Source organism: Glycine max, chromosome 10, assembly GCF_000004515.6.
Source record: "Glycine max cultivar Williams 82 chromosome 10, Glycine_max_v4.0, whole genome shotgun sequence".
Taxonomy (NCBI): Eukaryota; Viridiplantae; Streptophyta; class Magnoliopsida; order Fabales; family Fabaceae; genus Glycine; species Glycine max.
Window position 1 is genome coordinate 49,905,849 of NC_038246.2, and position 14,028 is coordinate 49,919,876.

The following is a 14,028-nucleotide window of genomic DNA, read 5'->3' on the forward strand; positions in this document are numbered from 1 at the left end:
ACACTTGTACCATGCACATAAGTACTTAACATGCCACATAAGAACATGACAACACTTCATTAAGCAAGTTGGGAGTTTACTCTTTACTTTAACGTGTATTCAACTTTTTTAAAAATTTAATTTGGTCTGTAGATTTTTTTCAAATTATACTTTTGTAAATAATGATTTGTAAGTAAATCTATATACTTACATCTAAACAAGTTAGTTAAACAAAATTTATTTCAAATTAAATATAATATAAAAATTTCGGAAAGGGGTATGTTTCGAAATATTCCATGTTGCAGATGGTATACGTGTGCAGTTGCGGATCAAGAATGAAGAAAAGAACAATAAATTGGACTTATGCAGATAACGTGGCTGCGGTTGAGTATGGATGCTAATTAAGAAGAGGTTTCAATAAAAAGGTACGGTACCAAGGGAGTTCGTGAATGCGTAATCCTTTTCAACAATCAACGTATCTGTGCCTCTCTGCTAAATTACTTTTAGACATTTGTGGTGAAGTCAGATAGTGCGCCAAAGTCATATACAAGCCCAGATTTTGTGGTCCTCAACATTTTGTTTCAACCATGAACTTAATTATGTTCTTTCACTAGTTCCCTTTATACAAAGTCTGTAAGTTTCTCGTGACTTCAATAGCCAAAAGGATGAAAAAGTTTTTATTTCGTGACTTGACTTCAAGTTTGTTTGTTGATTATTTCAGTGAATTTTAATTGATCTATTTGAAAGTTTTTGTATCAGTTAGAATTTTAAGTGTTTATAAATAAGTTATCGAAAATAGGAGGTTAAAAAAAATGAAGAATGGAGAAATAATAATATAAAAAAAACATTTGAAGACAATTTCAAAAGATGATATTGTTTGTTTCCAAAAATAACAATAACGGAAAACGGTGTCAGTTGGCGGGTTCGTGTGCTCTTCCTTCGCCACAGCAAGAGGCAACAGTCCCTTCATTCTCTCCTTCAACTATGTTCCACTGTTCCATCCAAAAATGCTCTTTGCCTCATCATCTCCATCATTCCCTCCTTCTTCGCAATGAATAACCAGCAGCAATCAGAGAGAATGCCCGCGAGAGTGGGGTCATTCAGACACAGTTTCTTGGAGAAAAGCAAAGAGAGGCTCCTCTCTAAGAAGGATTGTAAAGACTTTGACGATGACGACAATGCCGCCCCCAAGCGTTCCTTCCTCGACGCGCTCTCTGATGGCGTCATTAGCTTCCACAACTGGTCCAGAGACGTTGCCTCCAAATTGTACGAGATGGGTCGCTCTGACCGACGCAAAGTTATCTTCGCTGTCAAAGCTGGCTTATCCTTAGCCATTGTCTCGCTTGTCATTTACATCGAGGAGGAACAATTTAGCAAGTACTCTGTCTGGGCAATCCTCACTGTTGTCGTTGTTTTCGAATTCAGCATAGGTATGATTTTGATTAATTTCTACGCCACATGTAGCCAAATTTATTAACTTTTTCTCATATATTTTAAAACTCCACTAGATGTCATGTAAAGATTCACCAGGATCATGAACACGTGGTGCTCCCAGACCATACAATAATCTCTTGACTTTTTTGTAACAAATTATTGTATAGTTAGGCCCGTGTCCATAGTCTCAATCAATCTCTTTAATTTAGTTTTATTAACTTTCACCTAATATGTGAAAATTGGTTGGGGTAAATGGTCAAATTTTGGGAATATTTAATAACTTCTTGACCCTTTTTTTGGTTTTTTAATTATGTTGCTTGATGAAAATGTTAACTTTTTTTTGTGGTGATGATGTGGGAGTATAGGTGCAACCCTTAACAAAGGTTTTAATCGTGCTTTGGGAACAATTTCTGCTGGAGTGCTTGCTCTGGGTATTGCACAGTTATCCGTGTTGGTTGGTCGAGCTTTTGAGGGGCTTATTATTGTTGTCTCAATTTTTATTGCTGGTTAGGCATTTTTCTTTAATTGATGGCAAGGCAACGCTCATGATTGATGATGATGAGGTCGTGCGTGGGTTTGATGACTGTGTTGTTGTGGTGTGCAGGATTTTGTGCGAGCTACGTGAAGTTGTACCCTGCGATGAAGCAATATGAATACGGCTTTCGTGTATTCTTGTTGACATTTTGCATTGTGTTAGTGTCTGGGAGAACCGAGTTGCAATTTTTCAGCACAGCTTTTTACAGATCGGTTCTAATTGGCATTGGTGCTGGTGTAAGTTTGTCTGTGAATATTTGCATTTATCCCATTTGGTCTGGGGAGGATCTACACAAATTGGTGGTGAAAAATTTCATAGGAGTTGCCACATCTTTAGAAGGTTTTGCTCAACTTTCCTCACATGTCACGTGGGTCCTGATTAATTAGAAAACAACATTAAATATTTAGTTTTAATTTTCATGAGCTTTTTCATCGTTAACTAATTTAAAATCACTCTATATAACAAATCTATAATTGGATAATAATAGGATAAAAGTAAATTATGTGAGTGGATTTTAATTAAATTCTTAAATATATTAGGATCTTAGAAACTTGTTCTTGTTGCTGACTTGGTAGATTTGTTGGTTCCTGTGGTACTTTGTTTAGGTTGTGTAAATGGGTACCTACAATGCGTTGCATATGAGAGGATCCCATCCAAAATACTTGTTTATCAAGCCTCTGATGACCCTCTTTACCGTGGTTATAGAACAGCAGTGCAATCGTCAACTCAAGAGGAGACTCTGGTATCCATTTTTGAAACACTTGCTAAAATGGCAAAACCATAGTGTCCACATTTTACAAGTTTTTTGCTCTTGCAGGTAGACTTTGCATTATGGGAACCACCTCATGGTCCATACAAGATGTTCAATTATCCTTGGAGAAGCTACGTCAAAGTCAGTGGAGCATTGAGGCATTGTGCTTTCATGGTCATGGCAATGCATGGATGCATACTTTCAGAAATACAGGTGAAGGGAACCTTTCCTTCTTTGATTTGTATTTTTGTTATTGTTATATGCTACCTTCTCGGCTTCTCGCTCTAGGGTGTTGTATAGGATTTGCATGTGCATGTATGAACTTTTGCCCCATTACCATTTTTATGAATTGTTCTTTCACAATGATTGTTTGCTTAATTTATCCTTTCTACTTTCAATCCTCTGCTAGCTCCCAACAACATATAAGATCATATGTCTTTCCATGAAATGATTGTTGCTAGTTTAGATTGTTGTTTGTCATTAATACATGTCAATTTTTTCTGGTACATAATTACAAATCTGACTGTATTGTGGATTACCTACATGAGTTTACATGCATTTTCAATCAGTCGTAAATCTTCTTGCTATAACTTTTAAGATAATTGATATAAAAGTTCACAAACTTATCATACATGATGATTTATTTAATCTTTATATGTTGTTTATGTAACAGTCGCCTCCGGAAAAGAGGCTGGTTTTCTATGATGAACTTCAGAAGGTTGGCATTGAAGGAGCTAAAGTATTGCGTACACTTGGAAGCAAAGTGGAAAGAATGGAAAAACTAAGCACCGGTGACATTCTCTTAGATGTTCACGAGGCAGCTGAGCAATTGCAGATGAAGATTGACCAATTGTCATTTCTCCTAGTGAATTATGAGAGCTGGGAAGCTGCAAGAGAGCATAAGGAAAAAGAACAACCTGAGAATTTGATTGATGTTAAAGACAATGAGAACAAGCCACCGGAGATCACTTCCCTCGATGAAATAGGGGATGGTCCAAAACTTAGTGTAAGAATAGAGCCTTCTATGCCAGAATCCAATCTTCTTCCACAGACTGCGTCCAAGAGCTTTCTTGGGAAGTCACATCTTTCTTTTTTCGCAGATGGTATAGTAAATGAGCCAGAATCCAAAGTGTATGAAAGTGCAAGTTCCTTGTCTTTGGGAACATTTGCTTCAAATTTAATCGAGTTTGTTGCGAGGCTTCAAAATCTTGTGGATGAATTCCAAGATCTTAGTGAGAAGGCCAAATTTAAAGACCCCTTGAACAAACTTTGCTCAAGTAGCTAGAAGTTAGTGGCAACTTGTTGGGACAGACTCTACTCTACAGTCTCCTTGTTTATAAATTGGAGGTCGTGAAAGATGTCAAACAGAAATATTTTGTTTCATTTATTAAAAATAAATTTGAAGCTGAAGATGCAATCTTTTTTCTTGGCTTCTATAAGAAAATTAAAAAATCTCTCTGGAGAAGTGGGAGGATTAAAACTTAATTACAAATTTACAATGTCCAAAATATCTTATCATCTTTATATACTCTGTATAATTTAAACAACCATCTATGATTTGTTTTACTTTGTAAAGGTGTCTCTTCAATCTGCTATAGTTCTGCAACGTGAGCTTCTATTTACAAAGATTCAACATGAGCATGAGGAAAGATTCTGCAGGAAGACAAAATGAAGCCGAGAACATGGACGGGAATTTAAACAAACTCTTGTGATAAGGATCCATCTAACCAAGTCATATATGAATTTTCCCGATCGACCAAATATTATATAGAATTTATGTAAGTATACGAAGTATAAAGGAAAATAGAATTTGATCAAAATTCAATGATAGCATACTTTTTCTTTTTTACATTCTCATTCTCCATATTGTTTTTTTGAGAGAATACTCCATATCGTTAAGTATGATAAAAATAATTTATTTTAAAAAAATGATTTCTAATTGAATAATTTTTAACTGGAAACTTTTGCAGTGAAAATGCACGGAAATTAAACTTAAGAAAATAATATATTTTTTATTGTTAAAAGATTAGTAAAAAAATTAATGTTAATTACATTGTTTATACTTTAATATAAAAATAAATCAATTCATTTTATGCAACAAGTTTAGGCTTTAACGTTGTTATTTTATTTTGACTAATCTTGAATGTAATAAATTCCAAGATTAAATTTAAAATGAAAATTAAAAGTTTATTTCAGTAACTTGGATATTAAAAATTGTTAGAAATTATTTAAGTTAAATTAAATATTGATTAAACAACATAATTATGTTGTTTAATTTCAATTATTATATTTTTATAATGTATATTCTACAATTTACTATTATACTTTTATTGTGTTGATTTGTGTAATGGTTATAATATCTTAAAATATAATAAAATCTATCTCACTTAAAAAGATGAAACACAAATCTAATAAGTATTATAAGAAATATATAAATATACTTGCTAGAATCTTAAAAGATGTAACATCTAAAATTATTATAAGTTACTAAAAAGTATTTGTTAATGAAGTACTGTTATTTATAAAATCAAACAAACTCTTTTGACATCAAATAAAAAAAAAAAGAAACTAAAAACCAACTTAAATATTCTGTAAAATATAACAATTTTATCATTTCTATTTTTTCATGCACTATTTCACTTATGATCCAAAGTGAATATAACTAACCTATGCTAGTTATTTTCAGTTTCATTTTGTGTGATGTTTTGACACAAGTAATATAATTAATATTTTAGATTTTATAAAAAAATAATATACAATTTAATGAATTTATTAATACATATTTTATCTTTTATATTATCTAGATATTCTCTTATTGAAAACTTCTTTATTATTTATCACTTCACAAAAAACAATTAAGAATATAATAAAAAAATCAATATTTGATATAGTAAAATTTCATTAAAATTAAACAAATTTTTGCTAAACACCTCAAACAGAATGGGAGGGAGGAATATTTTTAAAAAATAATTCTGATTAGAAAAAGGTAAAAAAGAAAAAAAAAAAAAAAAAAGCGTGAAAGTGCTCAACGCTGCGTTTTAATGTTAAACTCGAGCAGAATAGGTGATTCGAATGCCATTTCTGTGTGTGATCACATTGTTTCCCTCTATCGTCTTCTCCCTCCTTGTTCAATGGTCTTAGGGTTTCCGGTGTCCATGCGTAGAAGCTAGCAATAATGCGTTTTTGAAACCCGTATTCATCTGTATCCAACGATTTACTAGAAGGAGATCGCAATTTCTCCATCTTCTCGTTTCGGTGGCTCGTGAAATCGAAAGTTATCGAAACTTTCGCGCGACACGGTACAGTATTTTACTCCTTCCTATCTGGATTTAAAACTCCAGGTTTTCTTTCTTGATACTTTCCTACTAAATATTTTGATGTCGAATTTTCAATTGTTTGGTTTTGTGAGCTCTTGAAGTATTTTAGATGTCGCATACGTGTCTTTTAATGTTGGAACCGTAATTAAACTTAACTGAATCCTATAGTTTGGTACGCGCACGTGCAAACTACACATACAATTGAACTACTAGCTGCTACTTTCCTGTCGTTAAACTCTTGATTTGATTTTATATGCGTTACTTTAACTAGAGCTGAAAAAAAGTGAGTTAAGTAATGTGTATGAAATTAGTTTATTAAATTGGAGTTCCAAGTTCAGCTGATTTATGCATTTAATTCATGCTGGTGTGGTTAATTAGTAGTATTTGCCGTTTGTATACTAATAATTGTACTTCTATTTTCTCATTAATTTTTGAATTGTGGTTGTGTTTGTTCTTTTAACGATTTGATTAATGTGCTGATTCTGCCAGAAGTATTGGGAACCAAGCAAAATTTCTATGGCTGACGAACCACTATATCCAATAGCAGTGCTTATAGATGAGTTGAAAAATGATGACATCCAGCTGCGGTTAAACTCAATTCGCAGGCTATCAACAATTGCGCGTGCTCTTGGGGAGGAGCGAACCCGTCGAGAATTAATTCCATTTTTGAGTGAAAATAATGACGATGATGATGAAGTACTTCTTGCAATGGCAGAAGAGTTGGGAGTGTTCATTCCTTATGTTGGGGGAGTGGAACATGCTAGTGTGTTGCTGCCACCGCTGGAGACACTTTGCACTGTTGAGGAAACCTGTGTGAGAGATAAAGCTGCGGAGTCACTTTGTAGAATTGGATCTCAAATGAGGGAGAGTGATTTGGTTGAATATTACATCCCGTTGGTGAAGGTCAGCTAACGTTTTTTTCATCAATATAAATGATTTTATTATTACTTGTGAGATTCACCATGAATGTTACATAATTTTTTTCCTTTTCACTTATGGTTTTGGGGCTTGATGTGGTTCTGATTATCATATTAATTTTACTTTATTTCCTGGAATTTGACAATTTTCTATTACTTGAACATCCTAGTACTTAATGAGATAGAGGTTAGTTAATGGATCTGGGTTAACTTGAGTGGTGCTTGAAACTTGACTCTGCAATTTATAACATTTTTGTTGTTGCTAAATGCTAAGTGATCACACATGTATTAGTGCTTGTTTGTCATTAATGGTGTGTTGTATGTATCCTGCTAGTTCCCATTGATTAAGTTGATTGAACATTCTGTCCAATTCATGCTGTGATTATTTTGTTCAGAGATTGGCAGCAGGTGAATGGTTTACTGCTCGAGTCTCTGCATGTGGACTATTTCATATTGCATACCCTAGCGCACCAGAAACATCAAAGACAGAGTTGAGATCAATATACAGTCAGTTATGTCAGGATGACATGCCTATGGTTAGAAGGTCGGCTGCATCAAATCTTGGGAAATTTGCTGCAACTGTTGAATATGCTCATTTGAAGGCTGATCTCATGTCAATTTTTGATGATCTTACTCAAGATGGTAATTGAATACATATTTCTTGTTCTTTGTAGATGGAAAGTGTCTGTCATTTTTGTCTATTGCATATTTACATTGGTTGTGTGATTGTGTTGTAGAATCTCCTGAATGTACTTTCCTCTTTTAATATGTGTTGTAATCTTGGAACAGATCAAGATTCTGTCAGATTGTTGGCTGTGGAGGGCTGTGCTGCTCTTGGCAAGCTGTTGGAGCCACAAGATTGTGTTGCACATATACTCCCGGTTATTGTTAACTTCTCCCAGGTACATGATAGGAACTGGATATATATATATATATACACACACACACAGATATATACTAGCTTCTGATATTTGGAATAGGAAAACAGAATGATAAAACAGTAAAAATGACAAAGCATAAGATAGGAAAGAACCATCCCTCAAGCCAACAGGCTTGGCCAACCTTTTCCAAAATAATTCCTTACCCTCTGTTACCGTCAGCCAGGGTTCATAACCAACTCTCCATCATTCCAAAATGATTACCTGCATTACTCTTTCCCCCAGTGACATCTGTCTCCACTCTGTTATTTCCCTCTCCCTTCTCAACTGAATTGTTCCCCTCTAGCTGGATACCTCCCTCCATAGGCCATCAATGGGCCTATGGGGTTTTCTTCTTTTATACACATTAGTTATTGGCCTATCAGTACATTTTTTTTTAATTCCCTCTAGCTGGATACCTCCCTCCATAGGCCATCATTGGGCCTATGGGGTTTCTTCTTTTATACACATTAGTTATTGGCCTATCAGTACATTTAGGAGTGGACAAAAATTATAAAATAAAAAAAAAATTAAATCTCTATTTAGTTTGCCTGCATTTATATGTCTGTAGAATGTTATATGCACCATACCAAATATTCTTTTTTATTTATTTATGTGATTTAATTTCATCCTGGATAGGATAAGTCTTGGCGCGTGCGTTACATGGTTGCAAATCAATTGTATGAGCTTTGTGAAGCTGTAGGCCCTGAACCTACCAGGTATTATTATTATTATTATTACTACTATTATTTTGCTGATTATTGCACATGCTGCATATCTTTCTATGATAGTGCTATGTTGTGTGAATATATTGTATTATGACTTATAAGCTCAGGTCACTAGCTGGTGTATTGGACGTTCATGATATGCTAATAATGCTTAATCATGTGATTTTTGTATTGATTATCTCTTATGATTACTAAGGCCCAACTCTGAAGCCTAAGCAATATATTTATTTTTCTTAACTATTGTTTATGAAGAACGGAATTGGTACCTGCTTATGTGCGGTTGCTTCGAGATAATGAGGCTGAAGTGCGCATAGCAGCTGCTGGAAAAGTGACCAAGTTTTGCCGGATTTTAAATCCAGATCTTTCAATTCAGCATATTCTTTCTTGTGTGAAGGTATACATCTTTGGAAAAGAAATTATAACACATTAGTATTACTGATTATATACAGAGGCTTTTCTTGGTTTTGGTTGGTCAATTCAGTATGCTAAATTTATATTTACAGGTTTAAGTTCTTTGAAACAACTTTTGCAGGAATTGTCATCAGATTCTTCTCAGCATGTCCGGTCTGCTTTGGCTTCAGTAATAATGGGAATGGCTCCAGTGTTGGGAAAGGTATAAGTGTCAGATATCAGTTTCTGCAGTTATTGTTCTCTAGACAGGAATACACATTATCTGTATCATGAAGTTGTTTGGGGCTTGAGGGCCCTTGTACGTTAAAAGTTTGTAATTGGTCCCTGGCTAAGGTTTTGTTAGGGTTCTGTTCAAAGTATGGGGACCTATTTGAGAGGTTTCAAACAATTTAGGAATCAGGTAAAGGTTGTGGTTTAATTATTTAGTGGGTCCTTGAATTATTTAAGAATTTTCAAATAGGTACCTGTGCTTCAAGTCCTAGTTAGAACCTAATAAAAATGATATATAAGACCTAATTACAAACTTCTAAAGTATAGAGATTTAAAATTTCCAAATGATTCAGGAACTAACAGATTAATTTAGCCTGTTTTATGTTTGACTGCTTGTGCAGTTACTTTGTGGTAACTGACATTTGCCTTTTTCTGGTATGAATACTTATATTGAATTTACTAGATTGTGATACTTTAATTATGCAACTAATCTTGTATCACAAGTTTTTAACCTTTCTCCCCCTGTCTCTAGTTTCCAAGAATTTTGTACCTTCTGTCTCCATTCTCTCATAAAAGATAGTACACAAAATCTATTTTCTAGGCTAATTGTGATAGCAGTAGTTTTTTGGTGTAAATGTGAATCTCAGTTCTACCTTATCTTCATTGCAGGAAGCAACAATTGAGCAGCTTCTTCCTATTTTCCTTTCCCTTTTGAAGGATGAATTTCCCGACGTGCGCCTAAACATTATCAGCAAGCTTGATCAAGTGAATCAGGTTGTTATAGTTTCTGTAGTTAATTTAATTTTCAGAATGCTTTAGATTTCTTTTGGCAACCTTTTCTCCTTTCCTCTGCTGATATAATTAATTCGAGCATGCAGAACTGATGCTTATATTTAAGCCTTTATGTCCGCATACCACCCGATACTCACAAAATACAAAGCAAAAGAAAACTTTTGGAAGACATTTTAATCAATATATTTTTGCAGGTTATAGGAATTGATCTGTTATCTCAGTCTTTGTTACCAGCCATTGTTGAGCTTGCTGAGGATAGGCATTGGAGGGTCCGGCTTGCAATTATAGAATATATACCCTTATTGGCAAGTCAATTGGGGGTTAGTTTTTTCGATGACAAGCTTGGTGCTCTTTGCATGCAGTGGTTACAGGATAAGGTTTGTGCTCTACACTTCCTTGCTAGTGTGGGTGCATTTTGGGAACTGCATATTGCACATGACGGTTTTTGTTAACCACCTTAGTTATTGTAGGTTCATTCAATTCGTGAAGCAGCTGCTAACAACTTGAAACGCCTTGCTGAAGAATTTGGTCCTGAGTGGGCTATGCAGCACATAATTCCTCAGGTTCATCTATTTACTTAATTTATTATTAACGAAATGATACACCAACATATGTCAACATTAATTCGTCTGTGTGGGTTTTTGTGCATGTCTTGAAATATATGTTTGCTATATGCTATTACCTTTTCTATTCTCCCAAGTGTAACTTCAGAAGTATCTATATGGAATGTGTGGAACAGGTTTTGGAGATGAACAACAACCCACACTATTTGTATCGGATGACTATTCTTCGTGCTATCTCTCTGCTTGCTCCTGTGATGGGCCCTGAAATCACTTGTTCAAACTTGTTACCAGTTGTTGTTGCTGCATCAAAAGACAGGTACTTTGTATTACCTTTTGAAAGCCGGGTACATGCCATCATTTCCATACAGTTTCTTTAAGTTCCTAATTGCTGCCATTTACTCCCTTTTAGAGTGCCCAACATAAAGTTCAATGTGGCAAAGGTATTAGAGTCCATCTTCCCCATCGTTGATCAGTCTGTAAGTATCATTCTTATGTTTCCATCTTCTGTTCATCTTTCTTTGTCTTAGACTCTTACTGTGAACATCATTGTCATTCAGGTGGTGGAGAAGACTATTCGTCCATGTCTGGTTGAGCTCAGTGAGGATCCCGATGTTGACGTGCGATTTTTCTCCAACCAAGCACTGCAGGCAATTGATCATGTCATGATGTCTAGCTAGGCAGAAATGGTTCCACACGCAATTAATTAGGTTGAAGACGTCGGAAGAGATGCTAATATTTCCAACTACCATAAATAATACTGCATATTTATGTTTAGTGCTTTTCAATTATAGCTGAATGGTTATTTATTTGTGAGTAACTACTAGTCATTGACCATTGATGTGATTTAGTTCCCATTATATGCTAATTTCCGTATATTATGTGTTTTTTCTTGATTGTAGTTTTCGTAGATTCTTCGTTCCTTGTTGTAATGTTCTTCTAGGCAATGAATTGCATATTTCAAACATTATCCAAAACACCAAAGTGTCACAATAGCTCGAGCCTTCTCTTGCATTTTGATTTCAATCAGGGAACTGGCTCGCATTGATAGATTTATGGGATATGTATTATTTGTGCTTCATCATTGTCATATACTATTTTTAATCGTCGTGTTTGTATAACAAGATACTCATGTGAAAATTAACATGATTTCATACATTTTTAATATTTTTACCAAAACGAATTAAAATGAAATAAAATAGTTTTGCCCAAACATTTTAAAACAAAACATCACTGGTAAAAGAGTTTTTTTTTTTAGGCAAAGCATCTGGGTAAAAATAATTTGATAAATATTTTTATATTAAATATTCTAAGATACTAGTTAATATTTAATATTATAAGCATTAATTAAGACGTGCTAACATATCTTTATCGAGGATTTCTTTTTCCTAATTAGATCTTTATAAGTATAGTTGTGAGATTAGTCTTTTAAGTTGGGAGTGATAATTAATAATTGGCTTAATTACTGGTCCTTGAATTTAGGATTTGTGTTTTTTTGTGTTAGAAATTTAAAAATATCTTTAGTCCTTAAATTTTGATATTTTTTTCTCTTGACATAATAAATTAATACTTTATCATTTTTAATATTTTATAGCGATTTTTTAGTACTTTGCAACATTTTAAAAATATAAATTCAAATTGAACCAGTATTATGATTTAATTGGAAAAATTAATATATTTTCTAGTCAAACTAGTTTCAAAAATTTTAAAAATTGGTTTTTGGTATCAAAACTAATTTGAAACAAGACTTAATTAGTTATTTAATCTCTAAATTTAATGTGTTTTTTTTAGTCTCTAAAATTTAAAATAATTTTTTTTTCCTAAATTTTGATAAATTGTATCTTTTTAGTATATGACAATCAATTGATACTTTGTTATGATTTTTAGCTGTCATAAATTAATTTTTATTTTTTAATTATTTGAATTTGTATTTTAAAACTATCACAAAATATTAAAAAAACCTATCATAAAGTATTAAAAATTACTATAAAATGTCAACTTATTATGTTAAAAACTTTAAAAAGTAGTTTATCAAAATTCAGAAGAAAAAAAAATTCCTTAATAATTAACTAGAGTCTTTTTGACAATAATAGGGTCTCAACTTAAATCATGCACTATAAGTACAATTCTTTCGACTTGTAACTCACTTTCAATGTAATCAAGAGTTCATGAATTTTCTATATATGATTTACAATCAACCATTAATTTAATTATTCTGAAGTGAGAAAGTATTGGGTAAGTGAGGGAAAGGCTGAAAGTTGTCACACATTCCAGGTGAATTCCAATTTGGAGAGCTATCTGAATTCTCAAATGTGTCTCCAATTTTTTAGAATTCATGGCTTTCCCTACCTACTTGGAAAGCATTAATCTAAAATGGAAAATGTCATTCTAAAATCTAAATTATTAACAAGTTTTAGATTAGGGTGGCAGGAGGGAATGGATCTGTCCTATCAAATATGACAAGAAGAATTTAAATTTGTGTTTATATCATCATAAATATTAACTAGGTAAGGTTATTTAATTATATTTATAAGAATCTCTTTATATATATATATAATAATTTTTTATGACAATCAATTAGTTATTTTAATTATTCAATTATATAATTTGATTTTGACTTTTTTTTGTCCCATAAATACAAAAAAAAATTACATAAATAATACAAGTTGAAGAATATTCATGATGAGAAATCAGTCCCCTCAAACCAATTTCTTACCTTCACTTGTTTTTTTTACATTGACAAATCAGTTTTTCTCAGGAATCCATTTTTTAATGTGACATTTTTTTTCAATTATATATTTATTTATTTTGTTTTAAAAATATTTTTTAAAGAATTTTTTTATTTCCTTTTAAATTTCCATTTTATGATTTATATATTTTTTTAAAAAAATTAGTTATAGGAATTAGTTAATTCCTTTAAAAATTTTATGGAGGTGATTTTTTTGTGCTATTTCGTTCATATTTGATGTTTTATCGATTGAATAATAATTTAATCTCATAAATATAAATTGAGAATTGAATACAAATTTTATTAAAAACAAAATAATTTTAATTATTTTTATAGAAAGATTGAAATATTTTTTTCAGAAATAGAAATCCAGTCTAGAAAAAAATATCTCTGTCATACAATTGTTAAGAAATCGGTTCATGAAACCAATCTATTAACTCATGCGGAAAAAAAGATACCTGAAAGAGATCAATTCCTAGAAAATTGATTTTGAAACGCAAAAAAAAAAAAAAAAAAAAAGTTAACAAATCGGTTCCTAGAAATTGATTTTTTAACTCATGCGAAAATTATATTAAAGAAAACAAAACTGTGCAAGAGAGAAATCTCTCACTAAGCACAATAAAATGTATAATTTGGATAAATAAAAATAAAGGTGTATTATTTGAATAATTTTTTAATTTTTTTTATATTTCAGGCATAAAAAACTCACATTCTTCTGACTATAGTAAACGTTTTGAGATCAAATTTAC

At 32.4% G+C, this 14,028-nt stretch overlaps 2 protein-coding genes across 3 annotated transcripts; both read left to right on the plus strand.

Moving 5' to 3' along the window:
- The first annotated feature begins 512 nt into the window (after positions 1 to 512).
- Positions 513 to 4,384, plus strand: ALMT17 (aluminum-activated malate transporter family protein). Its single transcript, XM_003536642.5, has 6 exons — positions 513 to 1,409; positions 1,779 to 1,919; positions 2,018 to 2,287; positions 2,554 to 2,690; positions 2,766 to 2,912; positions 3,373 to 4,384. Exons 1-6 carry the CDS (start codon positions 1,031 to 1,033, stop codon positions 3,982 to 3,984), a joined length of 1,686 nt encoding a protein of 561 aa, XP_003536690.1. The 5' UTR covers positions 513 to 1,030; the 3' UTR covers positions 3,985 to 4,384.
- Positions 4,385 to 5,719: 1,335 nt separating this feature from the next.
- On the plus strand, positions 5,720 to 11,427 carry LOC100819623 (serine/threonine-protein phosphatase 2A 65 kDa regulatory subunit A beta isoform). Of its 2 annotated transcripts, none has more exons than XM_003536643.5 (13): positions 5,720 to 5,998; positions 6,506 to 6,919; positions 7,329 to 7,575; positions 7,723 to 7,835; positions 8,490 to 8,569; positions 8,831 to 8,972; positions 9,111 to 9,191; positions 9,869 to 9,973; positions 10,186 to 10,368; positions 10,462 to 10,554; positions 10,731 to 10,870; positions 10,964 to 11,030; positions 11,112 to 11,427. In XM_003536643.5, exons 2-13 carry the CDS (start codon positions 6,533 to 6,535, stop codon positions 11,229 to 11,231), a joined length of 1,758 nt encoding a protein of 585 aa, XP_003536691.1. In that variant the 5' UTR covers positions 5,720 to 5,998; positions 6,506 to 6,532; the 3' UTR covers positions 11,232 to 11,427. The 2 variants fall into 2 exon arrangements, with proteins under 2 accessions (XP_003536691.1, XP_006589702.1); XM_006589639.4 differs by having other exon boundaries at positions 5,762 to 5,998; positions 6,509 to 6,919.
- Positions 11,428 to 14,028: the final 2,601 nt, after the last annotated feature.

Bases quoted from the DNA above. Each gene is read 5' to 3' on its own strand.
- ALMT17 (XM_003536642.5), top strand. From the start codon at position 1,031: ATGAATAACCAGCAGCAATCAGAGAGAATGCCCGCGAGAGTGGGGTCA. The intron at 1,410-1,778 runs GTATGATTTTGA...GTGGGAGTATAG, and splicing joins TGTTTTCGAATTCAGCATAG to GTGCAACCCTTAACAAAGGT. The intron at 2,691-2,765 runs GTATCCATTTTT...TTGCTCTTGCAG, and splicing joins CAACTCAAGAGGAGACTCTG to GTAGACTTTGCATTATGGGA.
- LOC100819623 (XM_003536643.5), top strand. From the start codon at position 6,533: ATGGCTGACGAACCACTATATCCAATAGCAGTGCTTATAGATGAGTTG. The intron at 7,836-8,489 runs GTACATGATAGG...CATCCTGGATAG, and splicing joins TTATTGTTAACTTCTCCCAG to GATAAGTCTTGGCGCGTGCG. The intron at 8,570-8,830 runs GTATTATTATTA...TTGTTTATGAAG, and splicing joins GTAGGCCCTGAACCTACCAG to AACGGAATTGGTACCTGCTT.